General features: G+C 40.5%; 1 protein-coding gene and 1 long non-coding RNA gene across 4 annotated transcripts; both read right to left on the bottom strand.

Annotated features, from left to right (window-relative positions):
• Positions 1-812: 812 nt before the first annotated feature.
• On the bottom strand, positions 813-14,739 carry LOC149098453 (gamma-aminobutyric acid type B receptor subunit 2-like). The gene is made up of 11 exons (XM_089278596.1): positions 14,521-14,739; positions 12,983-13,225; positions 11,980-12,043; positions 9,110-9,202; positions 7,768-7,918; positions 6,520-6,652; positions 6,005-6,115; positions 5,303-5,425; positions 3,420-3,758; positions 1,218-1,338; positions 813-983 (listed from the first exon to the last, which is right to left on the bottom strand). The coding sequence occupies exons 1-11, from the start codon at positions 14,734-14,736 to the stop codon at positions 910-912; spliced, it is 1,668 nt and encodes a 555-aa protein (XP_089134722.1). The 5' UTR covers positions 14,737-14,739; the 3' UTR covers positions 813-909.
• Positions 14,740-16,754: 2,015 nt separating this feature from the next.
• LOC149098454 (uncharacterized) lies at positions 16,755-18,753 on the bottom strand. Of its 3 annotated transcripts, none has more exons than XR_016203956.1 (4): positions 18,493-18,753; positions 17,657-17,937; positions 17,118-17,257; positions 16,755-16,859 (listed from the first exon to the last, which is right to left on the bottom strand). It is a non-coding gene; the product is annotated as an uncharacterized LOC149098454 (long non-coding RNA). The 3 variants fall into 3 exon arrangements; XR_016203955.1 differs by lacking the exon at positions 18,493-18,753 and adding an exon at positions 18,191-18,486; XR_016203954.1 differs by lacking the exon at positions 18,493-18,753 and adding an exon at positions 18,085-18,486.
• Positions 18,754-24,176: the final 5,423 nt, after the last annotated feature.

Here is a 24,176-nt window from a genome sequence, read left to right on the forward strand (position 1 = left end):
CGTACTGGAAGGAAACGACTAGGTATTTACCATACTAGAATTTGGCGATACTTGTAAATACCTATCCGATCATATCAGGTCAGTGACTTGATATCGTCTGGGGGAGTGATTCCAAATTGGGGTAGGTAAGATTTAATTATAAAATGGCGAGGCCAAAGGAACCTGATGTGCTAGCAAAGCGTGCCATAGAAGTTCGATCATGAATTCAACAGACCAAATACGGCCAGACGCCCGTTGATATTAGGTCAACTGAATGACTGGATATCGCAGGAAACCAGGACAGTAGTCATGGCTTCTGATTGGCTAATTGCTAACTTGGGTAACTAAAGTAATTCATGAATTACTACAAGTTAGAGGGAAAGAAGGCATTCTAACCTCTAAAATTGCCTCAAAATCTCAAAAAAACATAAATGGGAAATGGGTACCGACAAGTTTTCATGGTTATATTTGACAGACATACTGCGGGTTTACCTCGGCCAATGTGGTACTAGCATCCTGATGGAGTAACAATGTGGCTCTAGTCGCTTCAAGCTATGGTCATTCCAGTTTAAATCTGCACGGCACCCTGGAAATCCCTCACGACGAAATGTGATGTAATGTATTATTGCATGTCCGCGGTGGTATTGCTAATTTAGAAGCTGATGTGGGGTTTCTTCTTAGAACTTTGGCGTTCTCGAGGGGTTTCCAATGCAATGGCCTGGTTTTTCATGCGTAAATAGGATTTTTGCTATTCTTTCTACGAAAGGGGTTTCCAGGAATCCCTAAAAGAGAGGGTGAGGATGCCAAGTTGGGTTGGCAGATGTAAAATAGAATGGCCGGTTAAGCTTACAGTCAGATCTTTTTTATATGATAAGACTTTACGTTCATTACCCCTACGCTATCGCTATTTTTATTTTATTGTTCAAAGACCTACTCTCCGTGAATATGCTGTAACTCAGTGGTAGAACAATGCACTGTTGCCTGGAAAGTCATAGGCTTGGCTCCTAGCGAAGAAACAAAAATATTTCGATTAGAAATTTCGGAAGCCTCTCAGATATCTTTATCTCCACCAACCTTCATTTATACCACCATCAATTTTCACTCATCATCGCTCATTGCTAAAAGTAATGGATATTTTGGGGCAAGATTTGTATCATGGGGGTTTGCGGTGAGCCTACGCTCAGAAGAGAGTAAATTAAGGAAAAATCTCATTGCTGGTAAGAGTTTTGTTTTTTTACCTGCGCTTTCTGGGACATCCCAATCAGTTTGTGTTGCTTTACAGGATGAAATCTGCCCCTCTATTAGGTCGAGGTTAACACAGGCATTGACTGCCTCGTCCCTCTTCTTAAACTGGTAAATCTAAAAGTTAAAAGAAAAAAAAAAACAGAACATCGAATGAAGTTTTATATTTTGTTAAAGTGCACCTAACCCCCAAATTTTTTTTTCACTAAAACGAATCTAGACTTTATTTGAAGCATTTGGGTGAAGAAATTTTTGAATTTGGTTGAATCCTCTATTTTCTAGGCCCTTTCAAAGTCGCGCTTGAAGTGTTTCACGACCGCGTTTTAGGGAGTCTGGGGCGGCGGTACCTGATGACGTCTACCCAGGAACCAAACACAATGGCGCCTCAGTCAACTCTCTGTATTTGCTCGAGGAAATGGAACACAAAACTAATCATTCCGATGTATTTTGGGACTAAAACGTCCAAGTTTTGTCTCAGAATCATTTCTTTTTGGTCACTGGAGTCAGAGTTAAGTTTCGATTCGGAAGACTCCGAAATAAACTTCGATCGAGCACGTTCGACAATTCGACAACTGTGAACTCACTGCTTAGAGCTTTGAGAGCAATTTACAATATTTCAAGCGACGAAGGGGAAGACTTCTTTGCGGACGAGCTGCTTGTATATTAGGAATGGAAAGCTAGATACGAAGTGGAGGAGCAGGCAAACGAAAAGCAGGAAAGAAAACTCAAGGACTGCTTTGGATGGTAATTTCGTCAACTAAACATAAGATTCCCACGCGTGTTTATAGCCCGTTTACATTTGTCCTTAGCGAGAATGTATTTCATCAAGGTGTGATTGTTCTTTCAAATCCAGCTTGTGTTTTACTTTCAGTTGAATGCTTCGTGTTTATAAAAGCGACGTACGTGTCGCAGTTTTCGAGACTTGATGACCTCCAAAACATTGGCTTTGATCGATTGAAAATCGTATTGTTTGAACCTGTATTTTTGAAGCTGCGGGAAGCAAGGCGGAAGGAAACATTTCATACAATTACCGATTTCACATTGTCACACGTTTTAAGTCGTAACTCCAAATAACCAATGTAAATTGTTCTCAAAGTTTGCAGCGAAATTCGTCGGATAAGCGAAAAGGATGTGCTCCCTAAGCGGTCCGCACATAATGTTACGCGGTCATATTTTCGACGCTATTGCACAGAATCTTTGTCGCACTGCTGATTTCCAAGCCTTCGAAAAACTCTGTGAGTATAACAATTTTGTTATCATGTATTCTAAAGGATTAATCTTCGACTTTCATCTAAATCGAAAGAGAAATAAGTGTTGGTTAGCGGCGTACAGTTGCGATCTATTTACATATCAGTATAACACTTCTTGATCATGATCGGATCACACAACTTTGTATGTTATAAATACTGCGGGATTGGAAGATATAGATTGTAGGTAGTATTTCTACAAATTGCTGGTTAGCTTTAAGCAGAAAATTTATGAAAATAGCGTTCGAAAGTCTGCGGAACAAGTTCCAGTGAGAGTTCTTCAATGGTTCTCACAGATTTAGTTCGCTTGTTTCGGTTCGACAAAATCAACCATCGTTTACGTCTTTGTTGCACCATTAGCCGATCATCGTCAGTTAATTGTACAGTATATCTTTCTTTAAATCTGGAATATTGCTGCAACAGCCGATAGCACCTCTGGAAGGCGTTTCTGCGCACTTTTCGAATGTGTATTGCACCATCCTGAAGGAAATGCTTCCTGGGTAGACGTCACAAGAGCCGCTAGACCCATTCTCCTCAAACTCGGTCGTGAAACAAAATGGCGGTGTTTTGGAGCTATTTTCGAGATTTCGTCGGGGCACAGAAAATCGAGGATTTAACGGAATCCAAAAATTTTTTCGCAGAACTATTTCAAATAACAAGTAGATTCGTTTAAGTGAAAAAAAAATTGGGGGTTAGGTGCACTTTAACTAAGTAATCTTTCATCTTTTAATCGTACACTTTTCACAGACAATCACAAAAATATAAGCAGCGATTCTTCTGTTGTACCAAAAGATGGAACATTTAATTTACCCGAGGTGTTGTTCTTATTTTGTGGCTAGCTTTCAGATTTAATCCTTGCTAGTCCAGTTTTGGATCGCTCTCTCTGTCACGCAAAAATATGCTTCAGCGTTGCGTGAAAGAGAGAGGGCCAGAACTGGACTTAATTCTTACCTTTGGCACAAACACGAGTAAGAGAGTAACGCTGGTGCACACGATCAGACACAGTGACGAAATGGCATATAGAGCTTCATAATTCACCGAGCCATCCATAGCAAAAGCCACAATAGCACCAATGATGGACAGCACGGCCACATTATAAACCGACATCCCGATGTACCTGGAGTCATTCAGAGCAGGAATGCTAACATTACGTGTCTCCCAAGCCAAGAACAGACCAAATAGCAGAAGGATACCTTTGTAGGCGAATAAAACGCCTAGGAAATACGTTTTGTATCGACAGGTGCACTGGTATAACACAGGGATGATAATGATGCCATCGCTCTTTCGGATCTGCAGATAGATAATCCAAGATTATAACTATTTTACATAGAGCGGCTTTAAAAGATAATTTGAGTGTCGTAATAAGCGCTATCTAAAACTATCTGAAACGTTTTTAATGCGTTCTCTTCCTTTATGACATTGACTTAGATAAACAATAATCTCCCTTTAGCGCGGAAATATGCTCGGATATTTGCCCGAGAAGCAAACAGATTTCCGAGGAAAACTGTGAGCTTTCAGGAACAGATAATGTCCAAGGACAAATATCCGAGCATATTTCTGTGCCAAATGGAGGCTATTGTGTGTATTATCCTTCAAATGCAGCAGCTCGAGTTGTTACACGTACTAGGAAATTTGATCATATCAGCCCTGTCCTAAAACAGCTCCACTGGTTACCTGTTTGCTACGGTATAATTTTTAAAATTCTCCTACTTGTCTACAAAGCTCTCAATGGAACAGCGCCTTACTACATCAGTGAATTACTTAAGTACAACACCTCTCAACGGAAATTAAGATCGTCCTCTCAACACCTTCTGGCGACCCCGAAAGCTAGACTGAAAACATATGGAGAGAGAGCATTTGCTGTGGCGGCACCGAGACAATGGAACTCGATCCCACTTGAACTAAGATCCAGTAGTTCGATTGACATTTTTAAACGGCATTTAAAAACATATCTTTTTAAACAAGCTTTTTAACTCTTTTAATTTTTAGATTATTTTTTAATTTTTTTTTCCTCCCCTTTTTTAGCTTTTTAAATATGTAATGTAAAGCGCTATGGACAAATAGTGGATTGGCGCTATATAAATATTTTATTATTATTATTATTATTATTATTATTATTATTATTATTATTAAGATTATAGCTACTTTACATAGAGCGGCTTAAAAGATATTTTGAGTGTCGTAATAAGCGCTATCTAAAACTATATGAAACGTTTTTAATGCGTTCTCTTCCTTTATGACATTGACTAAGACAAACAATAATCTTCCTTTAGCGCGGAAATATGCTCGGATATTTGTCCGCGGACATTATCTGTTCCGAGAAGCAAACAGTTTTCCGGGAGCGTAGATAACACTCGAGGAAAACCGTGAGCTTTCAGGAACAGATCATGTCCAAGGACAAATATCCGAGCATATTTCTGTGCCAAATGGAGGCTTTTGTGTGTATCATCCTTCAAATATTTTTTTCGCAACACGCGCGGTTTAGAGATTTCTTGAATTTTACTCGGATATTCCCTAGTTTGAGCTATTCAGTCACGTGACGTGTTTAAATCAATCGTGCGCAAGCGAAAATATTTGAAAACTTAAGATATTCTAGCCCTCATAGATACTAGAATGGCTCCGCTCGTATTTGTTTAAGACGAATATATATTACGTTTAAGACGCACAATATGCGTAACATTTAATGCGCCTTGGTAAATACGAGAAGCATAAAACGTGTGTGTCGAGAAAAGAGAAGTTGTTTTGATGGAGTCTCTTTAATTTGGAACATTCAATGATTCAAAAGGCGATCTTGCAGATGTTAAAGTAAGTAAAGAGGATTGCAAATGTCTCACCATATGTTCAAATGTCAGTATTTCGGCTTGGAGCGGATCAGTTGCAATCCAGTATGACAAGAACACCACATCGACAGCTAGCAATCCTGCCACAATACCAAGCAGGTGAAGATCCTTGATGGCCTGAGATAAAAAATAAAAGGCAAGATGTCATGGACACTTCCACACCTTCGACTGCCGAAATTTTGATACCGTATGTTCTTGAATGAAAGGTTGGCTTCGAATATACACCATCCCTCTTCAACACCTGGTCGAGGTTAGATGAATACAGTGATCACCGGCGTTCACGGTTCCAGATACGAAGCATTTACTTGAGATCAAACATACATTTTAAATCAGAATTTTTCAAACAGATCTTTACTGTTTATGAGACAGGACTTATTGACAGGAGCGACATGTGCTCCTGTCTAAAGGTTTATGATGCTACCGCGGTGTGCTCAGGTCGCTCATTCAAACTATAGAAAGTTGTTATATCGTACTCTACATAATCCTGCTTCAGCTTAATCCAACTGTAAACAGACATACTCATTTTGCTGCCACCAAGCTATTTATAAGGCTGATTTCGGTGAGGAATCAAGCAAGAATATGCGTTTGCATATGTTTTGGTGTCCTCGCTGGCGTATGTTGTTGTCGTGTGTGTTAATGAAGTTTAACCATGTAGTATTTACCAAGTGAGTGTGTCTCTATAGTCCACAATCTCACCATTTTTTTGTTGGTCGTGGCAGCTGTGAATATCTTGTGCACTCGCCAGGTTTTGCTGAACATGGCACCAAATGATAAGGAAAATCCAATAGAAAGCACTGCAGCTCGAGCCTGATGACCAAATTAAGTGTTAACGTTATACAAGATAATTAGGAGGTTCTCCGTCTCGTATTTCATATATGTGCAAAATCAGACCTTTCTTCGCCTTACACGCAATTAGGTTTCGCTGATCAAAACGCAGTGGCTGCTACGTGTAAAGCAAAAAAATTGTTGCGGTTTCTATGATTTTATCTTAGCGAATATAGTAATTGTAAGTAGTAATGTTAATGTAAATAGTAATGCGGTTTTGTCGTGAGCCCCTGGCTCGGGAGATTAGGCAACCACTCTCCACGTTCACGACTTAAAATAAAGTTAGCTTTCCTTACCTTATGATTAGCTAGGTGCTTTTTGGCTTTAGTTGGCCGATAGTCATTTGGAAGCTTCTTTAAAACAAACGACAAAAAGTTATATCTTACATTACAATTGCTTCCGTACTCATCTGAAGAAAGGATCCTCGCATCCAAACCAAGCAAAACGACTGAGGTGTAACACAGCATACAGCCCAGAATAATAATATTATTGAGATTTGGTGATGACATCTTAATGATTCTGCAAAGAGGAAAAAAAGAGATTTATTCTTCGCCAGTGGTTGGTCATCAGCTGGGCAATGGGCGACAAAAAGAAGGTCGGATAATAACTTTTCCAGGGATGAATATGTACTGATAAACTACGAATAGATTTTACTTCAAACGTGTTCATGACCATAAACTGAAAGAGTAGCCAGTTTTAGCACTAAATTGGTGTCAGTATCGATAAGCATTTTGTCATGATACAAGTCATTATATGAAATATTGTATACTTCAACTGGGTAGAAAGATGTGAAGACATGATTTATCATCACAGTTATACAAAACTTAAGCAACTGTAAAATTAAAGCCTGAAAAAAAATTGAGGCTTGAACGGCGGGATTCGAACCCATGACCTCTGCGATACCGGTGCAGTGTTCTACCAACTGAGCTATCAAGCCAACTGAGAGCTGGTTACGTTGCGAGTTCGTAATATACCCGTAGATAATGAAGATAAAAGTTAATTTATGAAAGTTCATATATTTGAACTGCGGAGACTTTATGTATGCTGTTATGACTTTCCTGTCAAATGTAATTAAAGGGTATTTTCCAAAAGCGGGCTTTATGTCACTGGTTTTCAATATTTTGGAAATCTCTTCTAAACAAATCAGTTTCTGTTGTTGTGCATATACGTAAATCTTCGAATTTAATAGCGTCCCCCCTCGAATATGCGCCCCCTTCGAATAAGCGGCCCTCCAATCGGCCAAAATTTAAAATAAGCGCCCCCTCCCCTCCCCCTATTTTGTGGACGAGTAATGAGACAGCACAAGAAGTATAGTTTTCGTCTTGTAGTATTAGATTTGTATATTGTTTCAGTTTTTGACCACGTGAATTTCTAATGGTGCCGCGATCTAAACTTTAGGACCAGATTTTTACGTCGATAAAGAGCTTATGTTGTTGTTTGCGTGGAGATGATGTATTAAAAAAATGATCATGTCAGTGCACGATTTGGGAAAAATTAAATAAGCGCCCCCCTCGATTAAGCGACCCCTCGAATAAGCGCCTCCCCCGTCTTCTCTTAAATTTGAAATTTGCGCCCCGGGCGCTTTTTCGAGGATTTACGGTATCAGTATACGGCCTCGACGGTAAATGTCCTACCTGCTCTTTCCATTGCTGATGTTAAAATGCAGGAAACCCAAAGAACAGAGGATTCCAACAGCTGCCATAAGCCACATGACTATTATAAGAGGTAACGGGATCATCATGAATTCCTGATATCGAACTGACCGATCTTTGGGTGGCTTGTTCCCTGAAAGTATGCATGGCAAGGTAATAAATTTCATTTTTAGTTTACTAATCTAAAAGAGAGAAACTTAAGGAATTGATACAAATTTCAATTATGTCTTTTATCCGCCTAATTTATCTAAAACATTTTTACTAGAGTTTCTTAAAACAAGTGTGGTAGAAAACATGAGAAGGGATTTAATTGGATCAACATCTGAAATATCACTAGATCCTATCGCATCATGTCGCTTGGCAATCTCCCATCCCAACTCAGTTATACACTCATTTTTGTCATGGGAAGTGTTCTGTAGATAATTTTGTTGCCTTAGTTATTTCTGAGCTGATTAGGTATTCACGAACTTCCAAAGATATGAACACAATTTTAAATAAACAAGGGTAAATTCATTAGACCTTTCACAGCTAAGACATGAAACAAACAAGGGTGAATGAGTCTGCTCTCGCTCATAAACTCATTCGATCGTGGTGAAAGAACGTTCCACGTAAAAAAAAAAAAAAGAAAAAACATAACCCTGAGGACGCTACATTTTGCTTAACAATTCCAAGAATATCTAGAACAATTCTATTCTGGATCAACTCAGTATGTCCCTTGCTATACAGCTGACTGTGTAAGGACAGCTTTAAAGTCATAGATCAAACACGAGAAATCTTGTCTTACCACATTTCCAAACAGTGTGACGCGGAGTGTAGTCAGATTTTTGACGAACTATGAGGTGTTTGGAAATGTGGTAAAACACTGAATCGAGTGTGTGATATTCCTTCACAATCGAAGCTAACTCAAACGAAATAACAGAGAAACAAAAAGGTAAGAATATGTCCTAAAGAGATAGATCAGATCGATATCCAAACACCGTCACGGTTATGATTTCTTTCGTTTAAACTTGATGAATTATTATTGACATGATGATAGATGCGAATGTAGCCATAACACTACTGGAAAAAAGCTACTTTGGAACTATTATTGAGTTTGAGAGAAGCTGATCAAGATGTGTCACCTAGCTTAGTCTAAGTTCTACATGAAAACGAGAATTTGGTCGATTCGAAGTTACATTTTTGCAAACGACGACACAAAAACGGAGATACCTACTGCCACTGCAGAACAAGCGCAAGACTTGTCATTTTTCTGTTTTAAGCTGATTTAGGCGAGGTATTCATTGACCGAACAAAGTTCCATTGAATAGTAACACCTTTTCTGTACCTTTCCATAAAGAGTTCTTCGTCGCCTCAAACAGCTCAAACTTGTCTTGTCTGGTAAAATGCTGGCCAATTGGGACTAGCTTTGTTCCACCATCTGGGGCAAGGGACAAAGCGAAAAAGAATCATCCAGATACGCTACCACTGGTCAATGGGATATGACAGGAGCCCATCATAGGAGCGTGCAAGTCCCATACTAAGCCTATGTCACGGCATTTTTACAGACCGGTCTATTTTTAGGCTAATTCTTTTCCCGCGAAATAGGTCAGTTCCGGTCTACATGAGCACGCATCGGTAAGGAAGAAAATGGCGGCCTCAGGTGGACATGTCGACAAAATAAATAGAACAATAAAATACGCTATTTCCCTCTCTATTTTTAAGCCCGTGCTTGTAATTGGTCACTGAGGTTCCTGCGGGGGTCTGAATTCGCAGTAAATGTAAACTAAAGATACATCGGTCTGTGAAAACGCCGTGAGAGGAATATGGGGTAGTTGCACGCTCCTGGTGATGGACTCCTGGCAGGAGCCATAATCGGGTACGGAGACCGTAAGTCTCGGGATTCGCGCGCACCTACGATATGGGACAATTTTTCTATTTTTAGAGCAAATTGCGCCATCCTGACGTCATATATCCGCGCGGATTCACGCACGTGTCGGGGGCTCTCGCGTGGATGTTGTCACGTTGTGTAATCAAATGGTGAGAGTTGAGAGATTCTTTTCCGTATTTTTCACAGCGATGGCAGGGAATAATGCAGGGAATACGAACCAGGGCGCTTATATGTAGTTTTATGCTCTGAGCTAACGGAAAAGGTGGGTTTTTCAGGGTCGAAAACAAGACTTCAATCTCGCGCTGGGAATGAATACTAAGATATGCTCACGCTAGTTGTAAGCTTACGCGTATGTTTTTGCGTTTGTTCTGACTTAAGAATATAGCAAGAAAACTCTACACTCTGGTATCGAGTTAATTTGTGAGTTTCTCAGACAATGGTTCATCATAACCAAAACCTGTTTTGACGGTTTCTTATTGTTTCTGATTGTTTTGTGAGTTTACAAAAGTTTTTGAAAGGAAAGTCTGACACATACAATTAGCTCATTTGCATAGTGCAGCTCGTGTACTTTCAAGTCCGAGTCGGTGTTTGAATTGTCAACAAATCTTGACAAAGATTTCTTTCGTTATCTTTTGCGCTGGGATACTGTAACAAATTTCACGAACGTAAAAAGGGCTACTAACATCATGTGTGTTTCTTGAACTTAAGCATAGTGAAGTTTTACACTGCGAAAATGAAAATAGACAAGGAGTTTTGATAGCTCGATCAACAAACTCGAAATCGTTATTCCAAGTTGATTAAAGAAAGCGTCATCGTAACTTTAATTTGCTGATTATTTCTGCTTTATTCACATATTTCCAGCTTAGCTTTTAATATGTTCTCAAACATTTATCAATCTTAAACATATTTAAAAACTATAGAGTTCTTGTTTGAGTTCGATGTACGCTTTCACACGAAAGAGCGGCGGAAGTACAATTTGTCATGTTTACTCCGGGCTGACTGTAGTGAAAACACGCATCGGCGGGCGCTCTCATTCATTGACAACAGAGAATTTACTGGATTTTTACACGAATAAAACTGAGCAGTATCTACGGACGTAAAGTTATTGGGCCTTGGATGAAACATCAAGCGTTGCTTAAAATTCAAGCGAAACTCAAACTAGCAATTATTTTGTTTTACTTTTCGGTCGCGATAGACTGACAAATTCCTCGCGAGTGTGTGGCAAGAGGAGCTAGGAAACTATGAAGCCCTGAAGCTCTGCTATATCTGAATATATCCAGCTAGTTTTTTGCTGTGTAATGGAAAAGCTGTACAGCTCATGTAAAAGAAGCATCCGTCGGAACACAACTTGGTCAGCGATATATATAAGCTTACAGCGGAACATACGTAAATTCGACGCTGTCTTACTTCACTCAAACTGGAGCAGCTTACGAGGAAAATACTTAAGTAAAATTCCAACAGACGTGAACGCCTTGAGTTGTGGGCCAAACACATGAAAATTTTCGGGAATTTCGGACGCCATTTCCTCCGCGCGACATCCGTAAAAATCCTAGCAGCATGTACGCGCGTGTGCCTCAGGCTATGGCGCAATTTGTTCTAAAAATAGAATTATTGTCCCATATCATGGGGACAACCCTAATACTAGAAATGGCGCGCGCTTACGGTCTCCGTCCCCGATTATGGCTCCTGCTCCTGGATATGACTGGTTATAGCGTGTAGCTGGAGTTTTGCTGACCAATTAAAACTCCAGAAATGCAAAGGACAAGCAAAGGAATTTACTGCTAATTTACACGAGACAACATGCACATATCGCACATAGATTAGCAACACATTTTTCACAGTAAATGAAAACCAAATTAATACATTACTTTCAGTCAATGTAAAAAGGTAAAGCAGCCCAGGCCATTAGGGCTTATCCCGGTTTCTGTAGCATTGAGCGACTAGAAGTATTTCTACTCCCCTGGCTGGGATTCTAGTCCATCGCAGGGTTACCTTCAGCATTAAATTCATTGTACTCCAGCTGGTGATGCAGGGCACTGTAAGCGTCAACCTCGTTCCCAGGCTCTCTCTTCTTCCAACGGCCAAGGGAGGCAGAGGATAGAGAGCCTAGGAATGAGGTTGTGTGAGAGTCGTGTTTTGTCTAAGAAACATCACAATGACCCTGGTTAGGACCCGAACCCAGACCGCTCGATCAGGAGTCCACTGAGCGCGCTGACCACCAGGCTACCGCGCCTACCACAGTCAACTTAAAGCCAGTCAATGAATGAGCTAGAAACCGAATTGGATCCATTCTGAGATAAAAACATTCTATCAAGAAAGCTATCTACCTTGGAACTGTTTCACTACTATTATTCCTTCCCTCTCCTGATTGCCAGTAAACGATATCGGACCCTAAAAACACAAAAAGAAACCGTTATCTATGGGGTTAGGGTGTCCTGGGGAGCTACTCCCATAAATAATGTGTGGGGTCTGCGGCCCGCTTCCCAAAACCCTTCCTGTGGTTTTCCCTACCCGATTTATGACCTGACCAAAAATTCAATATCCTATTTATGACGTTGCGGCTGGCACAGTTGCCCCAAACATAATTTATGAAGGCTTTTGTTGATGGTCTTATCGATAATGATGAAAAAGTAGCTTCCTCTAAAAAACATAGTTAATTTAAGAACATAATATTCAAGATTAGAGTGCAAGAGCCATACCCTATTTATGAACAAAATGGCCAAAATCGATACCCTATTTATGATCAAAACGGCTTAAAAATCCTACCCTTTGGGGCCGCATATACCTATATAGCCGATATAAGGGAATACCCCCAGGGTAAAAGTGGCTGGTGTGACCGTTGCATGCTGGAATTTGACGAGTACCGTCCTATACACCACGCGGTGGTCTGAGGGAACTCTCAAATAAACATAACAGGACTGCTAGTAGTACCTTTTAGGAGTTAAAAAGCGATTTTGGTACTTCTCTAGGGTGTCCAGCATCAAAAGGTCAGCAGCGGGAGCTTTTGCGGTACCATTTAGGGCACTGAACCGAAAAAAAATTAACAGGAGGTAATGTGTTGTTTTACAATTGGTACCTCTTGGGGATGAAAAACATTTCAAGCCACCCCCACAAAACAAGATCATGCTACCTCTTAGGGGTTGTTTTCAAAATTTCCGACGAGCACCCCCGTCCTTTTAATGTGGGAGTCCCCCCGGGCCTACACACCTAACTCGCTTTAAAATGCTGGTCTTTTTCACAGTCATTGTTTGAGTCATCAGCTAACATTTCTCCGCCGCCGCTCCGCTATGGGAACCAGAGGATTAGAAAAGCAAATAATTAAGCAGTTACCGTAAGACCTTCAAAGCTCGCATTACGGAGCATTGATTCTATAGTCCTAGTTACCGCGGGACTACCAAGTATTTCTTCCACATTATACTTCAGTGGCTTATCGGCTGTTTGCAATGCGGTGCTAGCTTCTTTCAAGGCTAGTATGATGGCCCACATCGTATCAAATGCTGTTGCCATTTCGATCTTGTCTGAGTCGTCCCTGAGTTTTTTCACTTCTGGTTTACTGAAGACTTCCCTCAATGTCTGAAAAAAAAATTACACAATATGACCAAAAAGATTACTTCATTGTGATTGCCTGAGAGCAAAACAGTATAACGCAAATGATCAATTTGCATTACAGTGCAAATGAACGAGTGGACATTCGGAATTTTCTCAGTCATACATAATTAACTACTTATTAACCGAGAGTGAGGTGTTTACGGGAAAATCTATAGTTTTTCAGCCAATCATAAACCATAATTTCGATGTGTAATTTGCACTGGTGTTACACTTGAACTGCACTGCTCCCAGCCAATCAGAGACGAGTAATTTTTCATGTATATTATTAGGTGAAAAATATTTCTGAATGTCTGGCACTACTACCAAACATTAGAGTCTGGTTTGTATTAAAAATAACCAAGAAATTAGCAGTTACCTGCAACGTGTTTACGCATTGCGCGTAATAGTGTTCCGCATACATGCTCTGTTATTGAGCAAATCATTAAGTATAGCTTGAAAATTGAAATATTTTTTTTTAATCGCTATTGATCCGAAGTTTGCCGCACGGTTTTCCCTGCCTAAGCTAAGAGGTATTCCGTCCCTAAACTAAATGCTTTTAATTCTTAGTTTGCAATCTGAAGCGGTATCCTCCGCCTAATCACAGAGCCGTCTTTAAATAATGCGGGCACTTTTCGTACCAAGGTCCCGTGCACACGTATCCGGACATTTTTGAATCGGCAACTTTTTCTTTCCGGATCCGGCTTCCGTCCACTCGCATCCGCCGAATTGGGCAGCGAATTCGGATATTTTTGAATCCGCTCTCGTAACTTTTCGGTGATGTTTTCTGTTTATGCTGTTTATCCTTCAGTTTTGAGCTTGACTAAGCTCAAACTACACAAAACGTAAGCAGTAAACATTTTTATCGAAGAAAACTTAATACTTCGGTTAACTTTTAATCCTGGGTCATCGTTAACCGGCTTTCGAACAACCCGGCCCAGAGTGGAAAAACATAAATCCGCAATGAATCCGATAACGAGTGGACGGTGAAAATCCGATGGCGCAGCAAAATCGTGCCCAGTCTCTTACCGAACAATAAACCAATATGGCGGCACAACGTGTAGGCCTCGTTTCTCTAGAGTGAATCCGGATACCATTGGATGCGTGTGGACATGCGAATTCGATTTGAATACGCCACGTGTGGACGGGGAAATTTTTGAATACGGAAAGAAAAAAAATATCCGGATACGTGTGGACGGGGCCTAAGAATTATTATCTCCTTAAACCTAGCATGAATGTTATTGTTGTTTATCCCTCACAAAGTGTCCACACATGCTTCTTACCAGACCGGAAGCAGTAGTTGTATTTTCATCAGATCGATATAAGATATTCTTCTCGAATACGAAGGCTCCATCAGCAGCTTTTTGGTACTGCTCTTTGGTACAAGTTTCGGTCTTGTTATTCGTTTTTCTCTCGTTGTCAGCAAGCCTATACCAGTCCTCTATGGTTCCGACATCCGGATGCAAGATCCAAACAAACTCCGGTCCGTACAAGTCCATCTTGAACACCTGTAATTGACGCCTGTTTCAACATCGTTGTTAAGCTAATTACAAATGCAAAAATACATGATAATGCCCAGACGCCCAAAATATAGCTGAGTGAAGGATACTATAATTCTATTTCTGATAACTTTCCGCCAAAAACCATTTGCTCTGGACTTGATTTTTATATTTTGTTTCCACGGTTCTCGAATCACTCCATGGTTAATGAAAAAAAGCATTGACATTTAATTTACTTTTTAGGGTTGGACGGTAATAACTAGACAAGTTAAAGTTACACTGTTAAAAAAACTCACCTCACAAAGCACGAGAGCAGCTCCTCTCTTATTGAATTCGCCCAGAAATATTTTAGCGTCCAATTCCTAATTAAAAGTCCATATTAAAATTCATTTCTATTTTTTCACGAAAAATAGTGGAAGTAGATAACTCTATGTTACGCATTTTCTTATACTCTTACTTATTGTCAAGGGTTTTGACATAAATAAATTGATTGATTGATTGATTGATTGATTGATTGATTCACTGGTAAAGGTAAAGTATGATGGGCCAAGTGGTCCATGTCGCTGAGGCTTATCCCGGATTTCGGTAAGCAACCAGGGGTATTTCTACTCTCTTCTTCCCTGGATGGGATGCTAGTCCATCGCATGGCTGGGGCTAGCCCTAGCATTACATTGGTCGGTAACCATTCATGCCCTTCAAGAGGTACTGTAAGATAAGAATATCTTGCCCAAAACACAAAGCAGTGACCTGGCAAGGGCTCTAGCCTGACCCGCTTGATCTCGAGTCCAGTGCAGGAGCAGGTTTGTCAGTCGCTAGACTTTCGTGTGCTATCCTTGTTAAACAAAGTTGATTTACTTCAGTCTAGTTAACTGATTTCAAGCGAGGCAAGAGAGGATGAAAAAATATAATAAAATAGGCTTTATTTTCAAGGTAATCCCTCTCAGATTAATTTTAGCAATGGTACCCAGTTCTTTCGCGTATCATGGTACCACAGAGCTGCTTTGGCGGTCCACGAGAGCAAACTCTGCGTTACAGGACTGGCTATTTCTAGTCTCTCCGGTCCAAGGATATCCGAAACCGGGAGTGATCTAATACCCAAGATGGACTACGTTAGGCCTGTGTGGGGGATTAGTCTTGAGGGTTAATTATTACCTTCAGTTTGTTAAGCTTTATTTTGATGTCCTCTTTTATATTTTGGTGTCCCAGCAAACCTGTATTAATTGCTTCAAATCCGATGATTTCTAAATCCGGATGGTTTATAAGATCACCCACTACCTGAAAGTTGATATGAAGAACAATTCGCAATTACTATTCTGAGTGAAGCTTAGTCACACCATGAAATAAAGGAATTTGTTATTCCATTGCGTTATTTCTATGACATATATATAGCTCCTGCTTTGTATGAATTGCTGTTCATCCCGCTCGGCCATTGTTGCTGCGTATACCTATCGAACCGAGTTAGGTAATTATCCTGTAATTATACTTTAAAATGACACACTGGGCTAATTTAACGCTGACCCAATTACAGCAATCTACACAATCAAACTCAGAGGGTTAGTTTCAAAGCTTTAGCACAAGAGTAGCGAATTAAGGGAGAGGATGGCGTCGAGTATTACATGTAAATGAAATCTAGTATTCGAAGTGAACGATGGAAAACACGATATTCAGTCCGGAATCGTTATCAGATTTGATAACCTCGACCAAACCAAACCATTAACGAATCGCTGCGCAAATTTTCGTTCACGTGACATTATTTGGTAGCAACAGTGTATAATTCAATATGGCGGTCGACGGGGCGCTGCGATGAAAGGAGTTACTTTTTTCACAACATCACAATGCAATTTCATTTAATTGTAATTGTATGTTTGCTTCGCAATAGGTCACTGGATTATGGAATAGAAACAGAGATGTATGGAAGAAAACTGTCTTTGTCCAAAAGCTACAGCGAAAAGTTTCATTTTCAGATAGACACCGTATAATATTTGTTCCGAGTAAAAACACACGAAGGTAGACAACAGTTATTCTGTTCACAAAAGCGTTGTTTATTGATACTAATATGATAGCTTCTATTTTCACTCAGGCTTCATTTTCTTGGTAGTTGGCGAAGCTGGCTGTTCAACAGTCTGTATAAAATATAAACGAAACACTAACAGTAAATACATCTTGAGTTCACAAATTGACACTGCACAAGTTGCTTCTATATTCCAAGCGGAGAGCTGTAACTGAATTTCGTTCAATTTGCATGAGCGAAGCGTGGTTAGGACCGAAACATCTCCTACTATGATTCATTACTATGAAATGGAAATAACAGTATCGAAACAGTTCGCGACCCTCCCTCTCTCGACTCTCTGTCCAGATATACTGAAGATAGAATAGCTTACCTCGATGGCCATATCCCATCCCACGCCTAATTCCATTTCTGCGATTTCTAATTCAATCCCCTCTACCGTATTGTACATTTCGTTTCCATCTTTGATGCACTGGAGTTCTCTTTGTCGTTGTGGGCTCGCCTGACATGGTTCTGGCACAACAACAAAAATATAGCAGGTATATTTACTTTAATTCGTGATACACCTCCGTTCAGTGGAATGGGTACATGCAACACTTTATGTCGTGAGATGTGACAGTAAACTTGGAAGTCTTGGCATTTCCGGAAAAAAATTGATTTAGTTGTAGACCAGTAGTCTATTGTTGTGCATTCGGTGATATGGAAAAACGCTTTTAACGACCGATTCATATAAAAGAAACTATAATTCAAGTAATATGTTTTCGTACCATAGTTCACTCGCTAAATCCAACAATAAGCTTCATTATATAACGACTGGTGTGCCAGAAAACTGACCTAGTTTGGCCGGCATTTCCGGAAAATATTTCAGGACCGCGAGTTGTTGAAATTGACTCTAAAATATAGGCAACTTACCCTTTAACGTGATTGTCGATTTTCCCGCAGTCCGAAAGGTGTTTTAGTTCCCTGTTTATGAAGTATTGCACCCGGCCTATCTGTCTTCCAGCAACTTCTCTCAAAGTGTAATTTTTCTTAGCGCTCTTGGATACCAGACTGGCACGTCTAGAAGTGTCTCGGGTATTTCTCTAATTTCCGGCAAAACACAACGAAGTGCGAACGAGTCTTTGTTTCCAATTTTCAGGAAGGACATGAAAAGGAGTTCCTTCTGGCCCCTTGATTTTGACCTCATGGTAACCCTTCAAAAGAAAATAAACAACTAATGTTAGATTCGCAAGTGGTTTCCCAACCACCTGGACTGCCGTACCATGAATCGAGCGACTCACTAAGAGCTATATTTTTTTCTGAAGGGGCTTAGATGATTTATGTAAGTTACTTTTACGTACCCCTTGATTTTGCCACCACTAATTCTTAAAGTTGAATGGTGCGTGTCTGTCAGGCCTAAAAGGAACGAAAATTTTATGCTGCAAAACTCGACAACAATAAACCTACCCTATGTAATGACCAAGCTATATCCACAAAATCGACATAAATTTGCTATTTTGATTCTATGGGTACCAGCATCCGCCATCTCAATACCTAGGAACATATCGATTACAGCTGTAAATATGGCCGCCGTTACGAACAACACATCGCAAATCAAAATACCCCCGTGCACTTTTTTCACAGATCGTGCACAACACTAAAAACACGTTAAATCCCAAGAATATGGCGTGAAGATTAACGACATATTTTTTGTGATTTTCGCAAAAATCTCCAGGTAACTTAAATCTAATGACAAAATGAAAACATACCTGGTTTGGATGTAAAATTGCAAGCGCTGTTTCACTTTACGAGTAGCATTTTACATCGTTTACGCTGGTCTTCAACCGCCATCTTCAAAACACGTGAGGCTCCTTCTTTTCTGGTAATTATCGAATAGAATTATGGGTAAATTACCCGAGTATAATCGAACAAATAACGAGCAAAGCGAAGTGAATACGAAAATTCCCGGTTTTTGAAATGGCCGCCATGTTGTGACGTCACATGGTTATCAAATCTGATAACGATCCCGGACTGATATTCACTCGATGAATGACATTCAAGGAGTGAATATCAAAAATGTCTGGTAAGACCGTGCTGAAATAGAACAAGCGGAACTGTAAAGAATATTAGGCTTAAGATTAAAAAGAGTCATGATCACTATTTAAGAAAAAATCATAATATATCAATCTACGTCTACCACCAAATTAGTTAGTTATTTATTTATTTCACCTATTAATACTTTGAAATTATATAATTCGTAATAAACGAACTATTATTATTAGGTTTATTAACTGATGCTTAATGTATTTTAGGCCCCACCTTCACATAAAGTCCTCCTGTTTCCAGGAAATCATACACGATCGCGGCTCTCTTCCACTTGAAGTAGTCCATCAGTCGAAAGTTTGCAGCATTGAATGTGAACGCTGTTGGCGCAAAAGTAAATCCGAAACTATTTTCGAGTTCGCTCACTTCAGAAGTAGTTGTTAGGTACGTCACCTGTTGAAAAGAAATAAAAGATGGTTAGTAATTAAAGTTAATTAATTAACGCTTGTTGATTGTTAGCAACTACATGGTTAATCCAAGACACAACTCTGACTGTTTTAAGCTAGATTCCTCATTCCTAGCCATCCTTGTTTTGCTTCTTTTTAGGTGTATTTTAGTGCAGCCTTTTAACACTTTAATTACTTTAAAAACTAATCCCTTCAATTTTGGTGAAAATTTTAATTGTAAACCGTAGGTTATTTTTCAGAACACTCACAGAATTAAGTCTTTCTTTCCTTACTAAGATCGTTTCAACCGCTCGCAGAAATCGAAGATTGTCTGCAAAGCCAGTTGCTGGGATTGTGATGTTTTCTACATCGGTAAAACCAAAAGAAGATTGCACGACAGAAAGACGGAGCCCTTCAAAGCTCTCACTCAAGTTGGTCACGCCTCCGCTGTTACTGATCATTCAACTTGTACCCGTCACAACATCAAATGGGACCATTTTGAGATTCTCAGTAGCAAGTGGTCAATGTGATTTACAGTGTAAAATCAAGGAAACATTGTTAATACGGGACTTAAAACCCACCCTAAATGAGAACGTCGGTAGGAAAAACTCTTTCTTTATTATTTCACACCGGATATAATTTCTTTTGTTCACTGTCGTCTAGCTAGTTACCAACACCTCGCTTTAGTTTTAGTCTTTTTAAATCTTGTCATATTTTGTAAGCGTCACTTTTGAAGATGTATGTTGTAGCATACGAAACGTCAAGTTTAATATACCATGCAAAACCCGTTTGTTATGTTTGTAACCGCTGTTTTCTTTTTCTCCTGAAATTGAAATGGCCGAAAAACAAGAATTTTGACCAGTTCCTGATTGGGTGAAAACTAACCGGCGCCATCTTGGATTTGGAGAACAACGTTACTGAACCCTCATAAATGAGAAAGAAAGCACGGAAAACACTCTTAAAAATGTTCGGTGTGTAGCCAGGCATGTTAAAAATTGGTAAAAAAAGGAAAGGAATTAAATGGTTGTCACTGGCTAAAAATATGGTTATCGGACGTTTCGGCCACTACTGTTGCCTTCTTCAGCAAAAGATGGAAAATGCAAATGTTAAACGGCGTCCTGCTAGAATATGTAATAGATGTGTGATAAAACTAAATGAGCAATAGTCTCCAGAGTATTCTTAATGAGTGTAAAAATTCTTAATGCCATTGTACACGTTCGGTAGCGCTATGTGTTCGTTTATAGCTTTCCTGTCTCGCACGGAATGCCAAGCTTCAAGAATTAGTCTTTGTTTCCATACTGATGATCTGTCGACAATTTCAACGTTCTCCAAATCTATTTGGTGACCGTTGAGCATATGGTGTTTGGCCAATAAAGAGTTTTTGTCCAATGTTGCTATAGCCTTTGCGTGTTCTTTCATACGTGTTTTTAACGCGCGTGATGACTGACCAACATAAACACAGTCACAATCTTTACATTTGATCTTGTAAACAATGCCTCTGGAAGCCTCTTTCTCGATCTTGTCTTTAGGTTTTTGGAGTATGTTCGAGATGGTACGAATAGGTTTATGGGCGACCTTGATATTGAAACCTCGAAGAACGTTTGCGACTCTTTCGGAAAAACCTTTGGCGTAGGGGAGGATGACAAAACCACGATGGTCGGTATCATTCGTTTCTTGTTGTCTACTCAGTTGGCCGCCAACCATTCGTTGATAACGTCATCGTCCCATCGTGCTTGGCGGTAGCCTATAGAGGTGGAACTCGGACCTATTTCTCTCAGTCTTCATCATGGCGGACAGCGGCAAGGACTTCTGCAGCTGTGCGTTTTAGGGCGGGACACTGCAAGTATTTTATCGATTTTGTAACGATTGTGTAGCCATGGAAATCCGTGAAAATATACTGTAAGTATTTTATCGGTTTTTTAACGATTGTGTCGCCATGGAAATCCGTGAGACCGATCCCAGGTCCTCCGTTGAGGCTGGTGGACTGTTTTCCAACATGGCCGCACTTTCAGGGTCACCGCCATCTTCAATTTTCAAGTCGTCTCCTGATTGGCTGAAAACTAACCAACGCCATATTGGATTTAGAGAACAATAGAATCCATTGTTCTCCAAACAATAGCTTATTGTGTTTCTCGGCGCCTGATTGGTTACGGCCCATATAAGCGCCATTTACTACTCGCGTTTTGTCGCTTTCGCTCTAGCAACCGGACGAATTGTCCCCGCCAACAAGACATAATCAACACAGTTCGTATAGCGTGATCGTCCGGGTGAGTGTAGTTCTGAAAAGAACTGTTGTTGGTGACTGACGTTTCGACAACCTGAGCGGAAGTCATCTTCAGAGTCAAGTGAATAGTGTTTGTCAGTCGATGATGTTATAAGTCTGGTCCGTTGAAGGTGATTGGTCAGTATAGCCATGATGGTATTGGCTGAAAGACTCGTGTAAAGTTTGTCATCAGTCATTGGTGGGTTTCGATCCGTCTATTGTTAGTCAAGTAGGTCGGTTTTGGTCGGTGTATTGTTAAGTCGGTCTGTTAGAAGTCCGTTTGTCGGTTTCGTTTCTGTCGTGGATAAGTCGTTTGCAAAGACCAGGGTCTCGTTCCGGCCGGACTTAAACTTAAGTCTCCGTTGAACACACAAGAGGCCATCCAGATCGTCAAATCAACCTGCAGACGTCTGGTCAAAGCACGGATAAACGACTGTCACAGAAGACTCAACTACTGCAACAATAGACTACAACAACAACTTGACAAATTTTAACAACTGTTACCGACTAACTTACTTGACACTGTTATGACAATCGCCGACAGGCGAGCCGACAAAACCACAGACCGCGTTCGTACTGAACAAGAACGAAAACTGACAACACTTCAACGCAATAAAGGCAGAAAACGACCGAAAACTGACGACAACTGGGTGAGGAATATTTCTTCCCGTCCCTTAGACAAAACCGAGACTCACGTACTGTCCTACGGACTAAAACAGTCAGTGACGCCTAAACGGATACCGACCGAATCTATTGTATCTAGTGTTGAGGCGGTTCTGTCTCGTCAGCGAGACTTATCAGAATCTGCCAAGGATAACATCAGAAGCAGAATTGCTTCCACGGTACAATCAGCCTCTATACCTGACAATAACTTGACAAAAGACGAACAACAAGCACTGAAACGACTGAAAAACGACAACAACATTGTCATACTACCAGCCGACAAAGGACGTGTCACTGTTGTTATGGACAAGACTGACTACTTTGACAAAATGGACGCACTTGTTAACGACAAACAAACTTACGAAGAACTTAAACGCGACCCGACGCCAGCACTTCAACGTACACTTAACAGCAAAATACTTACGCTCAAAAAGACTGACGCTATTGACACTCAACGCTACTATCGACTGAGGTGCTCAGTACCTCAACCACCGAAACTTTACGGACTACCGAAACTGCACAAACCTGGTATACCGATGCGACCTATAGTGTCATTCTGTGGGTCCCCTACGTATCAACTATCTAAGTACTTGACGACCATACTGCAACCCCTTACTGACAAATCAAGACGCAAACTACAATCTACGGAGAACTTTATTGACGCTATTAAGACAGTACAGATACCTGACGACTACAAACTTGTGTCTTTTGATGTGAAATCACTGTTCACCAGTATTCCACTTCAATTGGCATTACAGTGTACCGAGACCGCTATACAACAATCTACTGTTGAACTGCCGTTACCTACAGAAGACATCATGGACTTACTGAACCTTTGCCTTACATCGACTTACTTTCAGTACAACGGTAAACACTACAAACAGTTGCATGGAACAGCAATGGGGTCGCCTGTTTCTGTTGTTGTCGCAGAAATTGTGATGCAACACGTGGAGGAACGCGCCCTTACAACTTGCCGACAAACGATACCGCTTTGGTTACGCTACGTTGACGACACCTTTACCGCCGTTCACAAAGACGAAATTGACGATTTTCACGACCACCTAAACGAACAGAACGCCGACATCCAGTTTACTAAAGAGATCGAAGAAAATGGAAAACTTCCTTTTCTAGACTGTTTGATAAGCCGCGACAAGAACGAACTACGAACGACAGTGTACAGAAAACCGACGCATACCGACAGATTACTTGACGAATCATCCTACAACCCGACTTCACACAAAGCCACGACTATAAAGACTTTGACGAGACGAGCGCAACTAGTTTGTGACACACCGGACAGCTTACGTGACGAAAACAGATATCTTGAACGTGTTTTTCACAAAAACAACTCCAACGCTGACTTTATTAGACGAAACATTTACCAACCTACTGAAGCTGACGCTACCAACAGGAACCCTACGCCTGTTACTACAGTGACTATACCTTACATTAAGGGCACTTCTGAGACCATCTCGCGGATCCTAAAGCCCTACAACATTCGTGTAGCCCACAAACCTACAACTACGTTACGACACTTACTGACTAACGTGAAAGACAGAGACGAACCTAACGACAGACAGGGAGCAGTTTACAAGATCAAATGCTCCGACTGCCAGGCTTCCTACATTGGTGAGACTGGCAGAAACCTTAACACGAGACTGACTGAACACAAACGAGCCACGAGAAATGGTGATGCCAACAATCACATTGCTGTACATCATCAACTGACAAACCACAACATTGACTGGGACATCTGCTCAGTGCTTAACCCACAGTACAAACTATTCTCAACGACTGACCCTGGAAAGCTGGTACACTAACCTAGAACAAACGCCTCTTAACAGATGTCAACAACTACCGGCGCCTTACAAACGACTTATCCACGACAGAAACGAAACCGACAAACGGACTTCTAACAGACCGACTTAACAATACACGGACCAAAACCGACCTACTTGACTAACAATAGACGGATCGAAACCCACCAATGACTGATGACAAACTTTACACGAGTCTTTCAGCCAATACCATCATGGCT

Source organism: Orbicella faveolata, unplaced genomic scaffold, assembly GCF_042242905.1.
Source record: "Orbicella faveolata isolate gen_17 unplaced genomic scaffold, um_ofav_v1 contig_46, whole genome shotgun sequence".
NCBI classification, from domain to species: domain Eukaryota; kingdom Metazoa; phylum Cnidaria; class Anthozoa; order Scleractinia; family Merulinidae; genus Orbicella; species Orbicella faveolata.